General features: G+C 47.6%; 1 protein-coding gene across 3 annotated transcripts in view; it reads right to left on the reverse strand.

Moving 5' to 3' along the window:
• Positions 1-14851, reverse strand: part of LOC148500961 (ninjurin-1-like) — a 99541-nt gene extending 84690 nt beyond the window's left edge. Inside the window, exons 1-2 of one of the 3 annotated variants that reach the window (XM_088451115.1) lie at positions 14825-14851; positions 13342-13464 (exon numbers count right to left, since the gene is read on the reverse strand). In XM_088451115.1, coding sequence (XP_088307241.1) covers positions 13342-13458 — 117 coding nt within the window. In that variant the 5' untranslated portion in view covers positions 13459-13464; positions 14825-14851. The other 2 variants (XM_088451116.1, XM_088451117.1) reach the window with 2 other exon arrangements.
• Positions 14852-16937: the final 2086 nt, after the last annotated feature.

Raw genomic sequence — 16937 nt, forward strand, 5'->3', positions numbered from 1 at the left:
TCTGTTCTCCCCAGGGTGTGTGAGACACTGCATCTAAACTCTTACACAGCTATATTTAGCCACTTCCAGGTGTAATCCCTAATTAGCCTGCTCCCAGGCTGAAAGGCCTAACACCTGAAACAGCCCTGTGGATGGAGCCCTCCCTTCTCTCTCACATCCACACCTCCAGGACCCATTCTCCAGCTTTTACCAAAAGCCAACACTCAGTTCTGTTTGTAAAACAGACTTTTCCTGGGGGTTAAAATACATATTACAGGAATCTGGGATACATATACATGCCATCCCTAATTTCTACAGTGCTCCTATCACAATTTGTAATGTGTTGAATGGGCATTACTATATTCATTTACCTGTTTATGCAAATATAAAAGAAAACAGTTTCATTTAAAATCTAATTGTTGTTTATCTGGGAGAATGAAGAGAGGGGTCAGTTGACATGGTAGCCTAGGTATACCTAGGAGCACGGTTGTTTTTAGAATATGGAACTTCAGCCAAAACAACACATCATAGGGTTTTCCCAAGTAGGCCGAGACTTACTTTAGATACTTGGGTGGAAGCAAAGATAGAAAAAGGTACACCACTTAGAGAGAGGTTAATGGTGGGTACATTATACAACATGGGAGTCAGTAACCTGGTGTCCCTTTAGAGGGTAAAGGGGGGTTACAAATGTATCCCGAATTAAGCACAGTTCCTCCACTTTGGCTAAACGAGAAGCTGCAGAAAACAGTGATGATAGGGTTCATAAATTTTATAAAATAGCACAGTCAGGGGGATTGTGACCCAGGGAATACATGTGTCCTTCACACTGGCATACACAGTTCAAATATATAATAGCCAATTGGCTTCTAACTAAATTGTATCTCTGTGAAGTATTTGTGTGACTGGCATAGTAGGGTAATTAGATTGCAAGCTCCAATGGCTCAGCGATAGATGTTACATAGTAGACACAGCAAGGTCAAAATATATGACCATCCTTCAAGTTTAATCTATTCATATACATTGTGGCAGTGTTATTCCGCAGGAAGTCACGCTCACAACTTCAGCTGCCAGTTTATTCTCACAGAGGCCCTCATTCAAAGGTGGTGATGTCACACCTAAACGCCTAATGTTTTAATTCTGCACATGGCGTTCAGACTGTCTGCACACATAGACGCGGCACACAATTGGACGCACGGTTTGAGAATCTTAGTGGGCATTCCTGGAAGGTAACAAAGAGGTGTTGTAGCTGACGCAGGTGTGTCCCTGAAAGCGGATGCGTCCAACACCACACAGCCGCCCACACGGGAGGCCAAACTCGGATGGAAATTCTACCCCCGCCATAGGACTGGAGCAAGTTTCCATGGTGCAAACGATGGTGCCTCTAAATATATGCGCAGTGGCGGAAATCCGCTGTTCTCAGACGCTGCAAGTGGGCATCTCAGTTGTTTGACAATCAGACGCAGCGTAAGAAGAAAGATGGAGACGTGGTGAAAAATGCCTCCTCCTCAGAATGAGGCTCAGAGACCTAACAATTCGTTCCTGAGTCCGATAAGTGACACTCACATGAATTCTCTGCACCAACCACCCCAATAATACATTGTGAATTTGAACTGGAGATATATTTCCTGCAACAAATACGACCATCTAATACACTATCAGATCCAGGTAAGGCGGAGGGAAAGTCAGGTGACCATCTCCCTTTCTGCACACTCCACGGTCTTCATGACATGGGGCCTGATGGAATACCAGATGGTATTTCATGTTACCACGCAGTCTTCTGATGTTAGGAAAATTGCACATGCGCAGGTCCCGAACCGCACATGGGCAGGTCCTGCGTATGGCTGCAAACATCAGGTGAGTGACAGTCTGCTGCCATTTGTGGGCAGGGAGGGGTGCGTTCTTGGGAACGGGGATGTGTCCTCGGAAGCGGCCAGTAGCCGTCTAGGCTGAGTAAGCTCCTTCAGTACGACCTGTACATTGACCACACACAAATTTACCCCGCTTCCTTTTCTGTGCTGTCTCCTCTCACCATCATTACCACCACTGTGAGCTCAGGGCCTGATTCAGACCCGGACGCTATGCTGCGCTGGCTCGCATTGAGCGATTTTTCACAAGCTGCGCATGCGTATGAGTTGCAATGCGCATGCGCAAACCAGTCATTGCGATGGGAAAGTGCTCGCCCATAGCCCGCAGTCGGGTCGCTATTTTGAGTGATAGATAGTGCCTTTTGTGGGTGGTAACAGGGGAAGGTGCTTGAAAACGGGGCTGTGGATGTGCGACCGCAGGCGTGCCCGACCGTCAGAACGGCGTTTAATGGGTGTGCATAATTAGCAAAGTAGCATCATTACATACATGACTGGGTTGTATTTTAGCCAGAACTGCTCGCAATGTTGTGGTGGGAAAAGGCTACCACAAGCGCTGCGAGCAGCTCCGATGGCTCTCCATGTTCCCGATTAATCCTACGACTGCCGGAGATGATGTGTGTTGCGAGTGGCAAAGGGGCGTCTTTATACAGATGCGAGTGCATAGTGCGGCCGCTCGCTATTATTTAGTGGGCGGCTTTACACGACACAGTGTGAGCGAATGATTTAAATAGCCGACCCCTTTTAGCCAGCGAGCGGACGCAAATAGCGTCTGGGTCTGAATCAGGCCCTTTGGTTGCTACATTGTAACCCTGGGCTGTGAATTCAAACTAGATCAAAAGAACACAGCTAAACTGTTTTGCAGGGCTCCTTTCACCTGGCGCTATTGTATTGGCATAACTGAAGTGTCAGGGTCCCGGGCAATATGTCTCACCTCTCAATGGTCAAACAAAAATAGTTCAGTGTAATCATTTCCAAACATACAGTGTTACCAGGGACTTTACTCACCCCCTTAACTGTTGCCGCTCTCCCCATAAAATCACCCTCCAATACTCCTGGATGATAGGTGCAGCAGACGTGAGATAATTATTATGATATATACTGTACTTGCCAACTTTAACATCAACCCTTCCGGGAGACGCCCTGGGGAAGAGAAGCGTTTGATCACTGTTGGGGGAGGGTCTATGCGCTTCTCATCATTATTCTCTGAGAATCGCCTAATTTTGCCTCCACCTCGTCCTGCCCATTTCACTAGGAATGGAAGTGGGCGAAATGCGGAATGGTGACCTTCTTTTCTGGGAGATTCCATTAAATGTGGGAGTCCCCTTTTTATTGCGGGGGTGTAGCCAAGTATGTGGTGACAGGGCGACGATAGAATCTGCGTGGATGATTCTGAGTCTGCGTCTGTTACCGGTCGGACGTCTGCAACTTTATGCAAAAACAAGCCCAACCGTGTGTCTGACTGCACAAATGTTGAGACGCCCACTTTAAAGGATCAATCCAATTAGGTGCAAAGGGTGCGATGTGCCGTTGCAACAGCGTTTAAATGTCAGCAACCGCACTGCATCTCGCACCCCTAGCTACCCAACCCGAGCTTAGATTCTCATCATTTTTCTCGGAGCCCTATGGGGCTGTGAGCAATATTAGGCGACTCTGGGCTGCTGTAAAGTGAGGCCACTGCCGCGATGAATCGCACACGAGGGATCATTGCACCTCAAATGATTGACCCCTAAGCGTCTTTGGATGCAATCATTGGTTATACTGACGTAACTTGCAGCAGCCCCATGCCTGCCATGGCTCAGTCGGCATAAAGACACCCACTGCGGTCTTCTCATGTTGCTCTTCTGCATAAACATTGGTACCACTGACGCACATCGGCGAGGTACGCAGCATTTCCATTAGGTTTGACCAGCTGCAGACACTGCAGGTCTCCTCGTGCGCAGAGAGCTCTCACACTGCGTATGCAATCGCATTGACTAATTTATACTTGTACAGGAAATGGCGCTCAAATGGACAGGCGCGCTTGCGTTCTTCCGCCCACCCCACATCACCAACCCAAATGCTGATATCCTGTCACTCGCTCTGTGATGGATACCTCCGTGCGTCCGTAATCGCAGGCCCTGAATTTGCAACTACTATAGCGACACGCCCACGACACTCCCATAACACATCCATAAGGCAGATCCAGGGGTGTATCTATAATGGTGCAGACAGGGCCGCCATCAGTGGGCCCACCTGATGCTACCGCCCACCAGCTACTTCCCCCCCCCTGCCACAATAAGATGAGTACTGTCTGTCACAGACAGGCCCGGCTGGGGCCTGCTGCTCCTACCGGCATGCTGCTGCGAGGCCGCCCAGCTCTCTTCTCCCTGCCACAGTCATATTCATGGCTGGCTGTGAGAGGCAGGCAGAGAGGATACTGCCCGGGAAGTTCGGCTTTCCTGAACTTTGCTGGGGAAGGGGGGGTTGAGCCTCATGATTATTGAAGGAAGGAGGCACTTTGGGGTGATATTTGAAGGGGGGACTTGCTGCGGAGATTACTGAAGAAGGGGTGCTGTGAGGTGATTACTGAAGGGGGGTGCTGTGAGGTGATTACTGAAGGGGGGTGCTGTGAGGTGATTGCTGAAAGGGGGGGACTTTCTGTGAGGTGATTACTGAAGGGGGGGTGCTGTGAGGTGATTGCGGAAAGGGGAGGACTTTCTGTGAGATGATTACTGAAGGGGGGGTGCTGTGAGGTGTTTATTGAACTAGGGATTGCTGATTGAGATGATTACTGTAAGATGGTCGGCTCCACTGGCTCCAGCTATTTTTAATATGCCTCCATTTTCTAGATGTGCTCTGTATAATTGGGGCTGGGGGGAAACTGCCTATTTTGTCAGTCCCGGACCCTACAATTTCTGATGGCAGCCTTGGGTGCATGGTGTGTGGGGCACAAATGCCCATGGGTCCAGGGGGGTCCACACAGCACACCGTGCATCTATATAGTCTTATACTTACCTATCCGTAGTCGCCGGAGTGCTGCTCCACACCGGAATAAAGGCAGCGTCCATTTTCCTGGTTTCTCACACATACGCAATTCTGCTGTCCCCGGGATAACAGCCAGGGTGACATTTTCCAGGAGACCCGCACATGCCCAGTACATTCTGCACAAGGGCCTCATCCTCTTTTAAAATGCCCCTGGACAGATCATCTCCATTTGTCCCCATAGCCACCTCCTTATCACTGCCCAGGCATACTGTAGGCATATTTATAAGGGATGCAGGGTAAGGGTGTGCACATGGGCCCCTGGGTCCAGGGGGACCCATCACTGCACACCCTGCACCCAAAATGTAGTCACTTCACTCTGGCAAGCAGGTCCCTCCTCATCTGCGGCGCCATCTTCCAAGTGACATCTTTGGGAAGATGACGCTACGCAATGACAGAGGGGTTGCTGCTCAGATGAGGGGGTCCGCTGCACACGGGGCCCTTTCTGCATTTATGCACCCCTGTGCCCAATTAATTTTCAAGAGAATTTTGAGACCATGAATCTCAATCGCAACTGTGACTATGGACACATGTGCAGTGCGACTTAGATGCAGAAGAAAAAAACACTCAACTAAGTCTAACAACCTACATTCTGCTGTGTGGAGTGGTCAGGTAAGACATAACCATTGAAGTTTTATTCCGATGGTGATTTGTGAAATTTCACAGCCAAATGTGAATAACATTTTGCAGAACAGTTTTGAAAGTTTTGCAGAGCTCTAATGTGCATCCAGCAGTACAGTACATGACACAACTGTCCTAAATGAGAGGCAACCAGCAGTACAGTACATGACACAACTGTCCTAGATGAGAGGCAACCAGCAGTACAGTACAGTACATGACACAACTGTCCTAGATGAGAGGCAACCAGCAGTACAGGACATGACACAACTGTCCTAGATGAGAGGCAACCAGCAGTACAGTACAGTACATGACACAACTGTCCTAGATGAGAGGCAACCAGCAGTACAGTACATGACACAACTGCCCTAGATGAGAGGCAGCCAGCAGTACAGGACATGACACAACTGTCCTAGATGAGAGGCAACCAGCAGTACAGTACAGTACATGACACAACTGTCCTAGATGAGAGGCAGCCAGCAGTACAGTACATGACACAACTGTCCTAGATGAGAGGCAACCAGCAGTACAGTACAGTACATAACACAACTGTCCTAGATGAGAGGCAGCCAGCAGTACAGTACATGACACAACTGTCCTATATGAGAGGCAGCCAGCAGTACAGTACATGACACAACTGTCCTAGATGAGAGGCAGCCAGCAGTACAGTACAGTACATGACACAACTGTCCTAGATGAGAGGCAGCCAGCAGTACAGTACATGACACAACTATCCTAGATGAGAGGCAACCAACAGTACAGTACATGACACAACTGTCCTAGATGAGAGGCAGCCAGCAGTACAGTACAGTACATGACACAACTGTCCTAGATGAGAGGCAACCAGCAGTACAGTACAGTACATGACACAACTGTCCTAGATGAGAGGCAGCCAGCAGTACAGTACATGACACAACTGTCCTAGATGAGAGGCAACCAGCAGTACAGTACAGTACATGACACAACTGTCCTAGATGAGAGGCAACCAGCAGTACAGTACATGACACAACTGTCCTAGATGAGAGGCAACCAACAGTACAGTACAGTACATGACACAACTGTCCTAGATGAGAGGCAACCAGCAGTACAGTACATGACACAACTGTCCTAGATGAGAGGCAGCCAGCAGTACAGTACAGTACATGACACAACTGTCCTAGATGAGAGGCAGCCAGCAGTACAGTACATGACACAACTGTCCTAGATGAGAGGCAACCAACAGTACAGTACAGTACATGAAACAACTGTCCTAGATGAGAGGCAACCAGCAGTACAGTACATGACACAACTGTCCTAGATGAGAGGCAACCAACAGTACAGTACAGTACATGACACAACTGTCCTAGATGAGAGGCAACCAGCAGTACAGTACATGACACAACTATCCTAGATGAGAGGCAACCAGCAGTACAGTACATGACACAACTGTCCTAGATGAGAGGCAACCAACAGTACAGTACGGTACATGAAACAACTGTCCAAGATGAGAGGCAGCCAGCAGTACAGTACATGACACAACTGCCCTAGATGAGAGGCAACCAGCAGTACAGTACAGTACATGACACAACTGCCCTAGATGAGAGGCAACCAGCAGTACAGTACAGTACATGACACAACTGTCCTAGAAGAGAGGCAGCCAGCAGTACTGTACAGTACATGAAACAACTGTCCTAGATGAGAGGCAACCAGCAGTACAGTACATGACACAACTGTCCTAGATGAGAGGCAGCCAGCAGTACAGTACAGTACATGACACAACTGTCCTAGATGAGAGGCAACCAGCAGTACAGTATATGAAAAACTATCCTAGATGAGAGGCAACCAGCAGTACAGTACAGTACATGACACAACTGTCCTAGATGAGAGGCAGCCAGCAGTACAGTACAGTACATGACACAACTGTCCTAGATGAGAGGCAACCAACAGTACAGTACGGTACATGAAACAACTGTCCTAGATGAGAGGCAGCCAGCAGTACAGTACATGACACAACTGCCCTAGATGAGAGGCAACCATCAGTACAGTACATGACACAACTGTCCTAGATGAGAGGCAACCAGCAGTACAGTACAGTACATGACACAACTGTCCTAGATGAGAGGCAAACAGCAGTACAGTACAGTACATGAAACAACTGTCCTAGATGAGAGGCAACCAGCAGTACAGTACAGTACATGACACAACTGTCCTAGAAGAGAGGCAGCCAGCAGTACAGTACAGTACATGACACAACTGTCCTAGATGAGGGGCAGCCAGCAGTACAGTACATGAAACAACTATCCTAGATGAGAGGCAACCAGCAGTACTGTATAGTACATGACACAACTGTCCTAGATGAGAGGCAACCAACAGTACAGTACGGTACATGACACAACTGTCCTAGATGAGAGGCAGCCAGCAGTACAGTACAGTACATGACATAACTGCCCTAGATGAGAGGCAACCATCAGTACAGTACGGTACATGAAACAACTGTCCTAGATGAGAGGCAACCAGCAGTACAGTATATGAAACAACTATCCTAGATGAGAGGCAACCAGCAGTACAGTATATGACACAACTGTCCTAGATGAGGGGCAGCCAGCAGTACAGTACATGACACAACTATCCTAGATGAGAGGCAACCAGCAGTACTGTATAGTACATGACACAACTGTCCTAGAGGAGAGGCAACCAGCAGTACAGTACATGACACAACAATCCTAGATGAGAGGCAACCAGCAGTACAGTATATGACACAACTGTCCTAGATGAGGGGCAGCCAGCAGTACAGTACATGACACAACTATCCTAGATGGGAGGCAACCAGCAGTACAGTACAGTACATGACACAACTGTCCTAGATGAGAGGCAACCAGCAGTACAGTACAGTACAGTTCATGACACAACTGTCCTAGAAGAGAGGCAGCCAGCAGTACTGTACAGTACATGACACAACTGTCCTAGATGAGAGGCAACCAGCAGTACAGTACATGACACAACTGTCCTAGATGAGAGGCAACCAACAGTACAGTACGGTACATGAAACAACTGTCCTAGATGAGAGGCAGCCAGCAGTACAGTACATGACACAACTGCCCTAGATGAGAGGCAACCATCAGTACAGTACATGACACAACTGTCCTAGATGAGAGGCAACCAGCAGTACAGTACAGTACATGACACAACTGCCCTAGATGAGAGGCAACCATCAGTACAGTACATGACACAACTGTCCTAGATGAGAGGCAACCAGCAGTACAGTACAGTACAGTTCATGACACAACTGTCCTAGAAGAGAGGCAGCCAGCAGTACTGTACAGTACATGACACAACTGTCCTAGATGAGAGGCAACCAGCAGTACAGTACATGACACAACTGTCCTAGATGAGAGGCAACCAGCAGTACAGTACAGTACAGTACATGACACAACTGCCCTAGATGAGAGGCAACCATCAGTACAGTACATGACACAACTGCCCTAGATGAGAGGCAACCAACAGTACAGTACATGACACAACTGTCCTAGATGAGAGGCAACCAGCAGTACAGTATATGAAACAACTATCCTAGATGAGAGGCAACCAGCAGTACAGTATATGACACAACTGTCCTAGATGAGGGGCAGCCAGCAGTACAGTACAGTACATGACACAACTATCCTAGATGAGAGGCAACCAGCAGTACTGTATAGTACATGACACAACTGTCCTAGAAGAGAGGCAACCAGCAGTACAGTACATGACACAACTGTCCTAGATGAGAGGCAGCCAGCAGTTACAGAGTACAGTATTTATACACAGATCAGTGACTGATATAATAGCTGGGAATTCAGTTCCCAGTACCTGATTCAGCAGCATAGGCAACGGCAATTACGCACAAAGATTGAGCAATGGTTTGCCATTGTGCATGCGTATAAGCCCCACTGCCTGTATGCAGCTTTCACATTGCGATTATGGACGCACAGAAGAATCCATCGCAAAGTGAGTGACATGCTGTCAGCGTTTGAAGGTGGTGACAGGGGGGGTTGGTTATAAAAACACAGGCGCGTCTGTTCATTTGAAAGCTGTTTCCTGGTCGTAGACAATGTTTGGGTAGACAATGGAAGTTACACACGCAATAGGTCGACAGGGTCTGAAGGTCGACAGGGTCTGAAGGTTAACAGGTACAGAAGGTCGACATGGTCATTAGGTTGACACAAAGAGTCAACACATTTTTTAGGGTTAGGGTTAGGCACCAGGAGGGAGGGTTAGGCACTTACCAGAGGGTTAGGGTTAGACACTAGAAGGGACTTTAGGGTCAGGCACCTACCCCAGGAGGGTCGGTTAGGGTTAGGCACCAGGAGAGCTGATTAGGGCTAGGCACCAGGAGGGAAGGTTAGGGCTAGGCACCAGGAGGGAAGGTTAGGGCTAGGCACCAGGTGGGAGGGTTAGGGTTAGGCACCAGGAGGGAGGGTTAGGGCTAGGCACCAGGAGGGAGGGTTAGGGCTAGGCACCAGGAGGGAGGGTTAGGGTGAAGATTAGGGCTAGAAAAAAAAATGTGTAGACCATTTTTGTATCGACCATTTGTGTGTCGACCTTCTGTACCTGTTGACCTTCAGACCCTGTCGACCTTCAGACCCTGTCGACCTATTACCTGTCTAACTTCCATTGTCTACCCAAACATTGTCTACCTATTTACTGTAGACCTAATGATCCACACCCGCATAAATTAGCCAGTGCGATTGCACACACAGCATGAGAGCTCTCTGCGTTCGAGGAGACTTGCAGTGTCTGCGTCTGGTCAGACCTGCTGTAAATGCTGCGTATTTTGCCAACGTGCATTGTTGGTACCGATATTTATGCAGGAGTGCGGCATTGGACACCTATGAGAAAGCGGCAGTTGGCGTCTTTATGCCAGCTGAGCTGCGGCATGCTTCGCATATTCTCGTAGCTGCATTCCGTGTGAAATCGCTGCTGTGATCGCATTTGCGTCCTCTGCTGAATGAGGCCCTTAGTACTAAGGTTCCAACACACAGCCATTTGTGCATATGCAGTGTTAAAAAACTAAGATTTTCTAAACGGCTTACTTCCTTTTTAGGACATTTTAACAGTTTCTACATCAATGGAGCAGTGTGAATTTAGGGCTAGCCTGCATGAACCATTGTGACGGTGCATATGGAGTAGGTCACAAGGTCGCTGGGTACTTTTGTTCAGTTCCTTTTGTCCTTCTGTAACTGCTGATACACTATGGGACAGGCTACACTGGTACTCTTGTGCAACAAAGTCAGAGCAAGTAGTCACGCCAGAGCAGAAAGAGGAGAGGCGGGGGAAGCGGGGTAAATCAGCGAGTGGCCCTATAATTATAGGACGAGGGGAGAAAATACTCGGGGGAAATGTATCAATTTTGTGTGTGTAGTTTTTAGAACCGCCACACAACGCTTGAGTGTTTCAACCCCAAACGCATAGTAAATATTGCAGTTTACAGGGTGAAACCTCCAGCTGAATTTGATACAGGGCTGGCTCTTGGGGTGTTCGACCGCACCACCCAAAAGAGGGCACACCCCCTCCCAACATCCCGATTTCAGTGGGACAGCACTGTCCCGCCGTTCCACCCGTGGGCTGAAGTGTCCCGCGGGTGGTAAAATCGGGATGTTGGGCAACCCCCACCGCCGCAGCTGTGTGTCGGTGCTGGAGCCCCGGAGTAGCTGAATGGATGCTGTGCGCATGTGCGTGGCATCCATTAAGTGCCGGGAGAGAGATGGGGGCAGCCCAGCTAGTGACGGAGTGCTGGGCTCACCCTTAGCCTGATGTTACACGGGAGGCGTGCCATGCGGGCACGCTCCCAAATGATATCACTTAGGGGTGTGGACTATGGTAATTAGGCCACACCCCATTTCCGGTCCATGTTCCCATCCGGCACAGGGCGCAGCTACCCCTGGATATGTTTCAATTTACCAACACCTAAATCACATGGGATATCGGCTAAGGGGTCTGTGTACTGAGCCTTGGAGAGAGACAAAGGGGAGTGAGAAAAAAGTACCAACCAATCAGCTCCTAACTCTCACTTTACAAGCATTTTAAAAATGACAGTTAGGAGCTGATTGGTTGGTACCTTATCTCCGTCCACTTTATCTCTCTCCAAGGCTTAGAACGCGGACCCCTATATCCCTAGAATATTCATTTATTTTTTGTATTATTTCATGATGCGCACTTTTGGCTTACATTACTGATATGACTAGGGAGCCTCCTCTTATGTTCTGAAAGCGGTATGAGCTATCTGGCCTATCAGAGGCAGGTCTGAAAAGCCTCTTCTCGCACTAATTGTCATGTGGTTTTGCCAATTTGCCAATCGCACACTTTGTATACAGGACCTGACGTTTGTACTGTAATAAAGTTCTCCCCTTAGTGTTAATGCCCTGGAGCTGCATGGCACTATCGCTGACCATAAAGAGCCCCTTCCGACGACATTGAAATGTAGGACACAGCAGCAGGCAAACTTGAGCCTGTTTGTAGTAAACTCCTCACTGCAGGTCTAACCGAAAGTTCTTCTGCACTGTGGGCCTGATTCAGACCCGAACGCTATTTGCGTCTGCTCGCTGGCTAAAAGGGGCCGGCTATTTAAATCATGTGGTCGCACTGCTTCACGTAAAGCCGCCCACTAAGTAATAGCGATCGGCCGCACTATGCGCTCGCACCTGTATAAAAATGCCCCTTTGCCACTCGCAACACACGTCATCTCCGGCAGTTGTAGGATTAATCGGGAACATGGAAAGCCATCGGAGCTGCTCGCAGCGCTTGTGGTAGCCTTTTCCCACCACAACATTGCGAGCAGTTCTGGCTAAAATACAACCCAGTCACGTGTATAATGACGCTATTTTGCTAATTATGCACACCCATTAAACGCCATTCTGACGGTCGGGCATGCCTGCGTTCGCACAGTCACACGCCCGTTTTCAAGCACCTTCTCCTGTTACCACCCACAAACGGCACTATCTGTCACTCAAAATAGCGGCCCGACTGCGGGCTACGGGCGAGCACTTTCCCATCACAATGTCTGGTTCGCGCATGCGCATCGGACTCATTTTGCGAAAAATCGCTCAATGCGAGCGAGCACAGCATAGCGTCTGGGTCTGAATCAAGCCCTATGTGTAAAGCCCCCAATACTTATAGGCACATTCGGTAATTTAGCAATACTGGTCGGCCTCGCCTTTAGCCTCTTAAGGCCCCCATACATCAGCAATGGATTGCAGCAATCGTGCAATTTGCGATTGTGTATATAAATCTTTCCCTTTTTCAATCGATTGTGGCAATTCTGCAATCTGCAATCGATTGAAAAATGGAAAGATTTTTATACACAATCGATTGCAATTTGCGCGATTGCTGCAATCAATTGCTGATGTATGGGGGCCTTCACACCATGTATTCATGATTAGCTAAATGTCCCGGTGTATGGGTCTGCTCAGGAGTGAGAGAGCTCTGCACAGAATTCTCCGCCACTGCTGACCTGACGACACATAGCAACAATTAGGTTTATTGTGGATTAAACTTTGATGAAAACGACAAGGTTAAAACTCTTCATAGACCGTTACTGTCAAACAGAATTATCTGCAATCTCCGCTAATTCATTCTGCAGAGTTACTGATGCATCTGCTGAGAGACTGGCTCTCTTTGCCTCTGTATTCATGTATTGCAGCACGTGGGTTTTATTTTTATACCCCCCTACCCTTTTTTTTTTTTTTTTTAATAAAGATCCTCTGCCTGGATCCTCACATTTGGAATCTATACGGAAGAATAGCAAGTAATCGAAGCCGGGCGGCTTTAGCCAGGATTTAAATGACACAACTGCCACTAAAGTTGCCAGGTGAAGGTCAAAGTTAAACGACACACTGCCACTTACATTAATCCTAGTCTCATCGTACGGGTCTGGGGGAAGAAGCTGGTCTTCGTCGCTGGACAAGTCGCTGCCGTCCTCAGGTGCTCTTCGGTGCATTGCTCGGTGGATTATTGAGGTCATGGTTAGCTGGGGAAAAACATAAAACCGCTGGAACAAAATATGCTCTGTGAAGTTCAACAGCTACCAGGGGGAACAAATGCGGCTTGTTGTCCTGATGTGTACAGTAATAAAACACACTTAATCTAGGTCGATTCACACTTGGTGTCACACCCACAGTCACTAACCTTGCCATTTAGCTCTCTCTACAGAGGCCTGTAACTCAGCTGATCTCTGGTTTCTAGTTGTGTCTGCTCTGTGTTACGCTCTCATTTATTCTATGGTCACAGCTGCCGGCTGCTGGGTGCTGACTCGTTCTAGGAATTTCAAAGCTTTTAGCCGCATGGCACTTTTTTATTTTTTTTTTTAATAAAAAGAAAAACAAGGATTTACTATCAGGATCTGATTATGACAGCTGCAGGCGGAATTGTAGTTACTATCATATTTGGCCTGTAGGGAGCAGTACTGCTCAGGGGGGGGCAGCCAGGCTATTATGCAAACTGATACACTAAATTGATATATATATTTTTTTGTAATAATGAATGTGGCACGCTACAAAATATTTAATGTGCTATGAAATAATAATCCCTCTTTGTGTCAGTCTACCTTTGTGGCCGAGGAACCCGTAGCTCCAGCTTATATTACCGCTATGGTCTTTGACTTATGAAAAGTTATTCTAGGCTAACCCACTAAACCATGGCAATCAGCCCCCTCATTCTCCTGATGTCACAGGATCCATAGTCCCGGGACGTATTTCATTTTTTACTTTTTTAACCTGACATATACTATACATAGTAGAAAAAGGAGGGGGATTTAACCCCCTATTGTACCTCAGCACACTGAATAATACCTGCAACAATATATGAAGACTATATGGTCATAGAAATTCAGAGATATTAGTTGCATGCATTTGCAAATGCAAATACATGGGAGGCTGCTGGGCCACGTCACGGCTTCTCTGTTACCAGCAGTCCCTAACACTAAGGGGTTCACGTCCGGGGCGCAGTGCACCCCAAAAAACATCCAGCCCAGGACCCCCCCAGGGCATCACACGAAAATGGAAAAAGAGTGACAGTGCAGTGTAAAGTATAGCTGTGTGTGAGTAATCATTAAGTGTGGAATGAGAGGTTAAAATATATGTGAAAAAATACATGAATAATAAACAAACATAAAAGGTGATGTGAAAAGCAACTATGTGTATTAAGTGGTGATGCCCTGAGGAGGCCCAGCCAGACCAGTCCCAGGGGCCCTACGCCCAAACGCTCACCCCAAATGTAAAATATACCAATTATAAGGCCTCATGATAAAGGCACATATATAATTTTGTCAAATGTAAGGCCTCATGATAAAGGCACATACATAAATGCATCCAAATTGAGAGCCAGCTTACCTGGGAGTCACCCCTGGGAACTCCAACTAGCACTACTAGAACCAGCATGCCCTACTAATGCTGGCTCCTTCATGCAACTCATAACAAGCAAACAAAAATGGCAGCTGCTCAATCAATCTAGCAGTACTAATCAGGTGCATGAAAGGGAGGGGTCAGACTAAGTAGAAAAAGGAGGGGGATTTAACCCCCTATTGTACCTCAGCACACTGAATAATACCTGCAACAATATATGAAGACTATATGGTCATAGAAATTCAGAGATATTAGTTGCATGCATTTGCAAATACATGGGAGGCTGCTGGGCCACGTCATGGCTTCTCTGTTACCAGCAGTCCCTAACACTAAGGGGTTCACGTCCGGGGCGCAGTGCACCCCAAAAAACGTCCAGCCCAGGACCCCCCCAGGGCATCACACGAAAATGGAAAAAGAGTGACAGTGCAGTGTAAAGTATAGCTGTGTGTGAGTAATCATTAAGTGTGGAATGAGAGGTTAAAATATATGTGAAAAAATACATGAATAATAAACAAACATAAAAGGTGATGTGAAAAGCAACTATGTGTATTAAGTGGTGATGCCCTGAGGAGGCCCAGCCAGACCAGTCCCAGGGGCCCTACGCCCAAACGCTCACCCCACTGCACTGCGCCCCGGACGTGAACCCCTTAGTGTTAGGGACTGCTGGTAACAGAGAAGCCGTGACGTGGCCCAGCAGCCTCCCATGTATTTGCAAATGCATGCAACTAATATCTCTGAATTTCTATGACCATATAGTCTTCATATATTGTTGCAGGTATTATTCAGTGTGCTGAGGTACAATAGGGGGTTAAATCCCCCTCCTTTTTCTACTTAGTCTGACCCCTCCCTTTCATGCACCTGATTAGTACTGCTAGATTGATTGAGCAGCTGCCATTTTTGTTTATATACTATACATACGCAGCTCACCGAACAGTGGGCCTCATTCAGCAAGGATGGCTATTCTGCTAATATGTACGCTCCGCAGTTGCTAATATCAGCGGTGATATGTAAATGCTTGCATTCGCATGGCGATCGCAGCCTAACATAAGGACGCCCACTTCCCCTTACACACATCCGTACATTTTTTCAATATAGCGAAACAATCGGTAACATTGAGTAACATCGGATCCATACGCACAGTAAGGCAAGCCAGACCTCACTCAGGAATTGCTAACTTCAGCACACGCTATGAGGCCTCAGGCTGCGTATAGTATCGCAGTGGATCATTTTTGCAAGCCCCAGCAACGCCATTGAAACGCACTGGCACGCCTGCGTTCGCCCGTCCCCCCCCCCATCACCACCCACAAATGGCACTTCCTGTCAATCACTCTGCGATGGGTCTGTATCGCCACTGAGATTGCAGTTCCGATCGCAGCGACTGATTGCGGCACTGCGATGCATACGCAGTGCAAAACAATCGTCCGATTGCGTGCGTATTAGCAACTGCTATCCAAGCTGAATCAGGCCAGTATTGGCCCACTTCCCCTGACATTCATGAGTTTTGGTTCCTGTTAAACAGTATCTTGTCTAAGGTCACTTGGCGTTGCCACAAGGTCACCAATATGTCTCTCAGTGGGCGGGATGTACCAAGCCTTAGCGATAGATAAAGTGGAGCAATTGCCCAAAACATCCAATCAGCTTCTAACTGTCAATTCAAACACTGTGCTAGATTAGTGACAGTTAGGAGCTGATTGGTGGCATAGGGCAACTGCCCCACTTTATCTCCAAGGCTTGATACAGAACCTTTAGTCACCCTTAATGGACCCCTAGGCTTCTGTAACAACAGTGCTGGCCCTGGTTATAGTATATACAGTTCTGTAACCTTTACATCCTAGCTTACTTTTATGTTTCAGCAATGCCTTTATATTATCCGATCCCAGTTGATTATTTTTGCTATTCGGGGAAACGGCACAAAAGATGCACTCTGGATATAATTGTATATTATGCAGAGAGCCCAGCAAAGCTGTAACGTTTGCCAGGACAAAGAAAATACACAATCCCGATGATATACATACATGACTGAAAAACACAGAATAAAAAACAATAAATCACACTGGGCACCAGGTTAAGGACTGGGCGCCAAGGTGAAGCAATTCTCCTG

Source organism: Taudactylus pleione, unplaced genomic scaffold (genome assembly GCF_031769625.1).
Source record: "Taudactylus pleione unplaced genomic scaffold, aTauple2 ptg000537l, whole genome shotgun sequence".
NCBI lineage: Eukaryota > Metazoa > Chordata > Amphibia > Anura > Myobatrachidae > Taudactylus > Taudactylus pleione.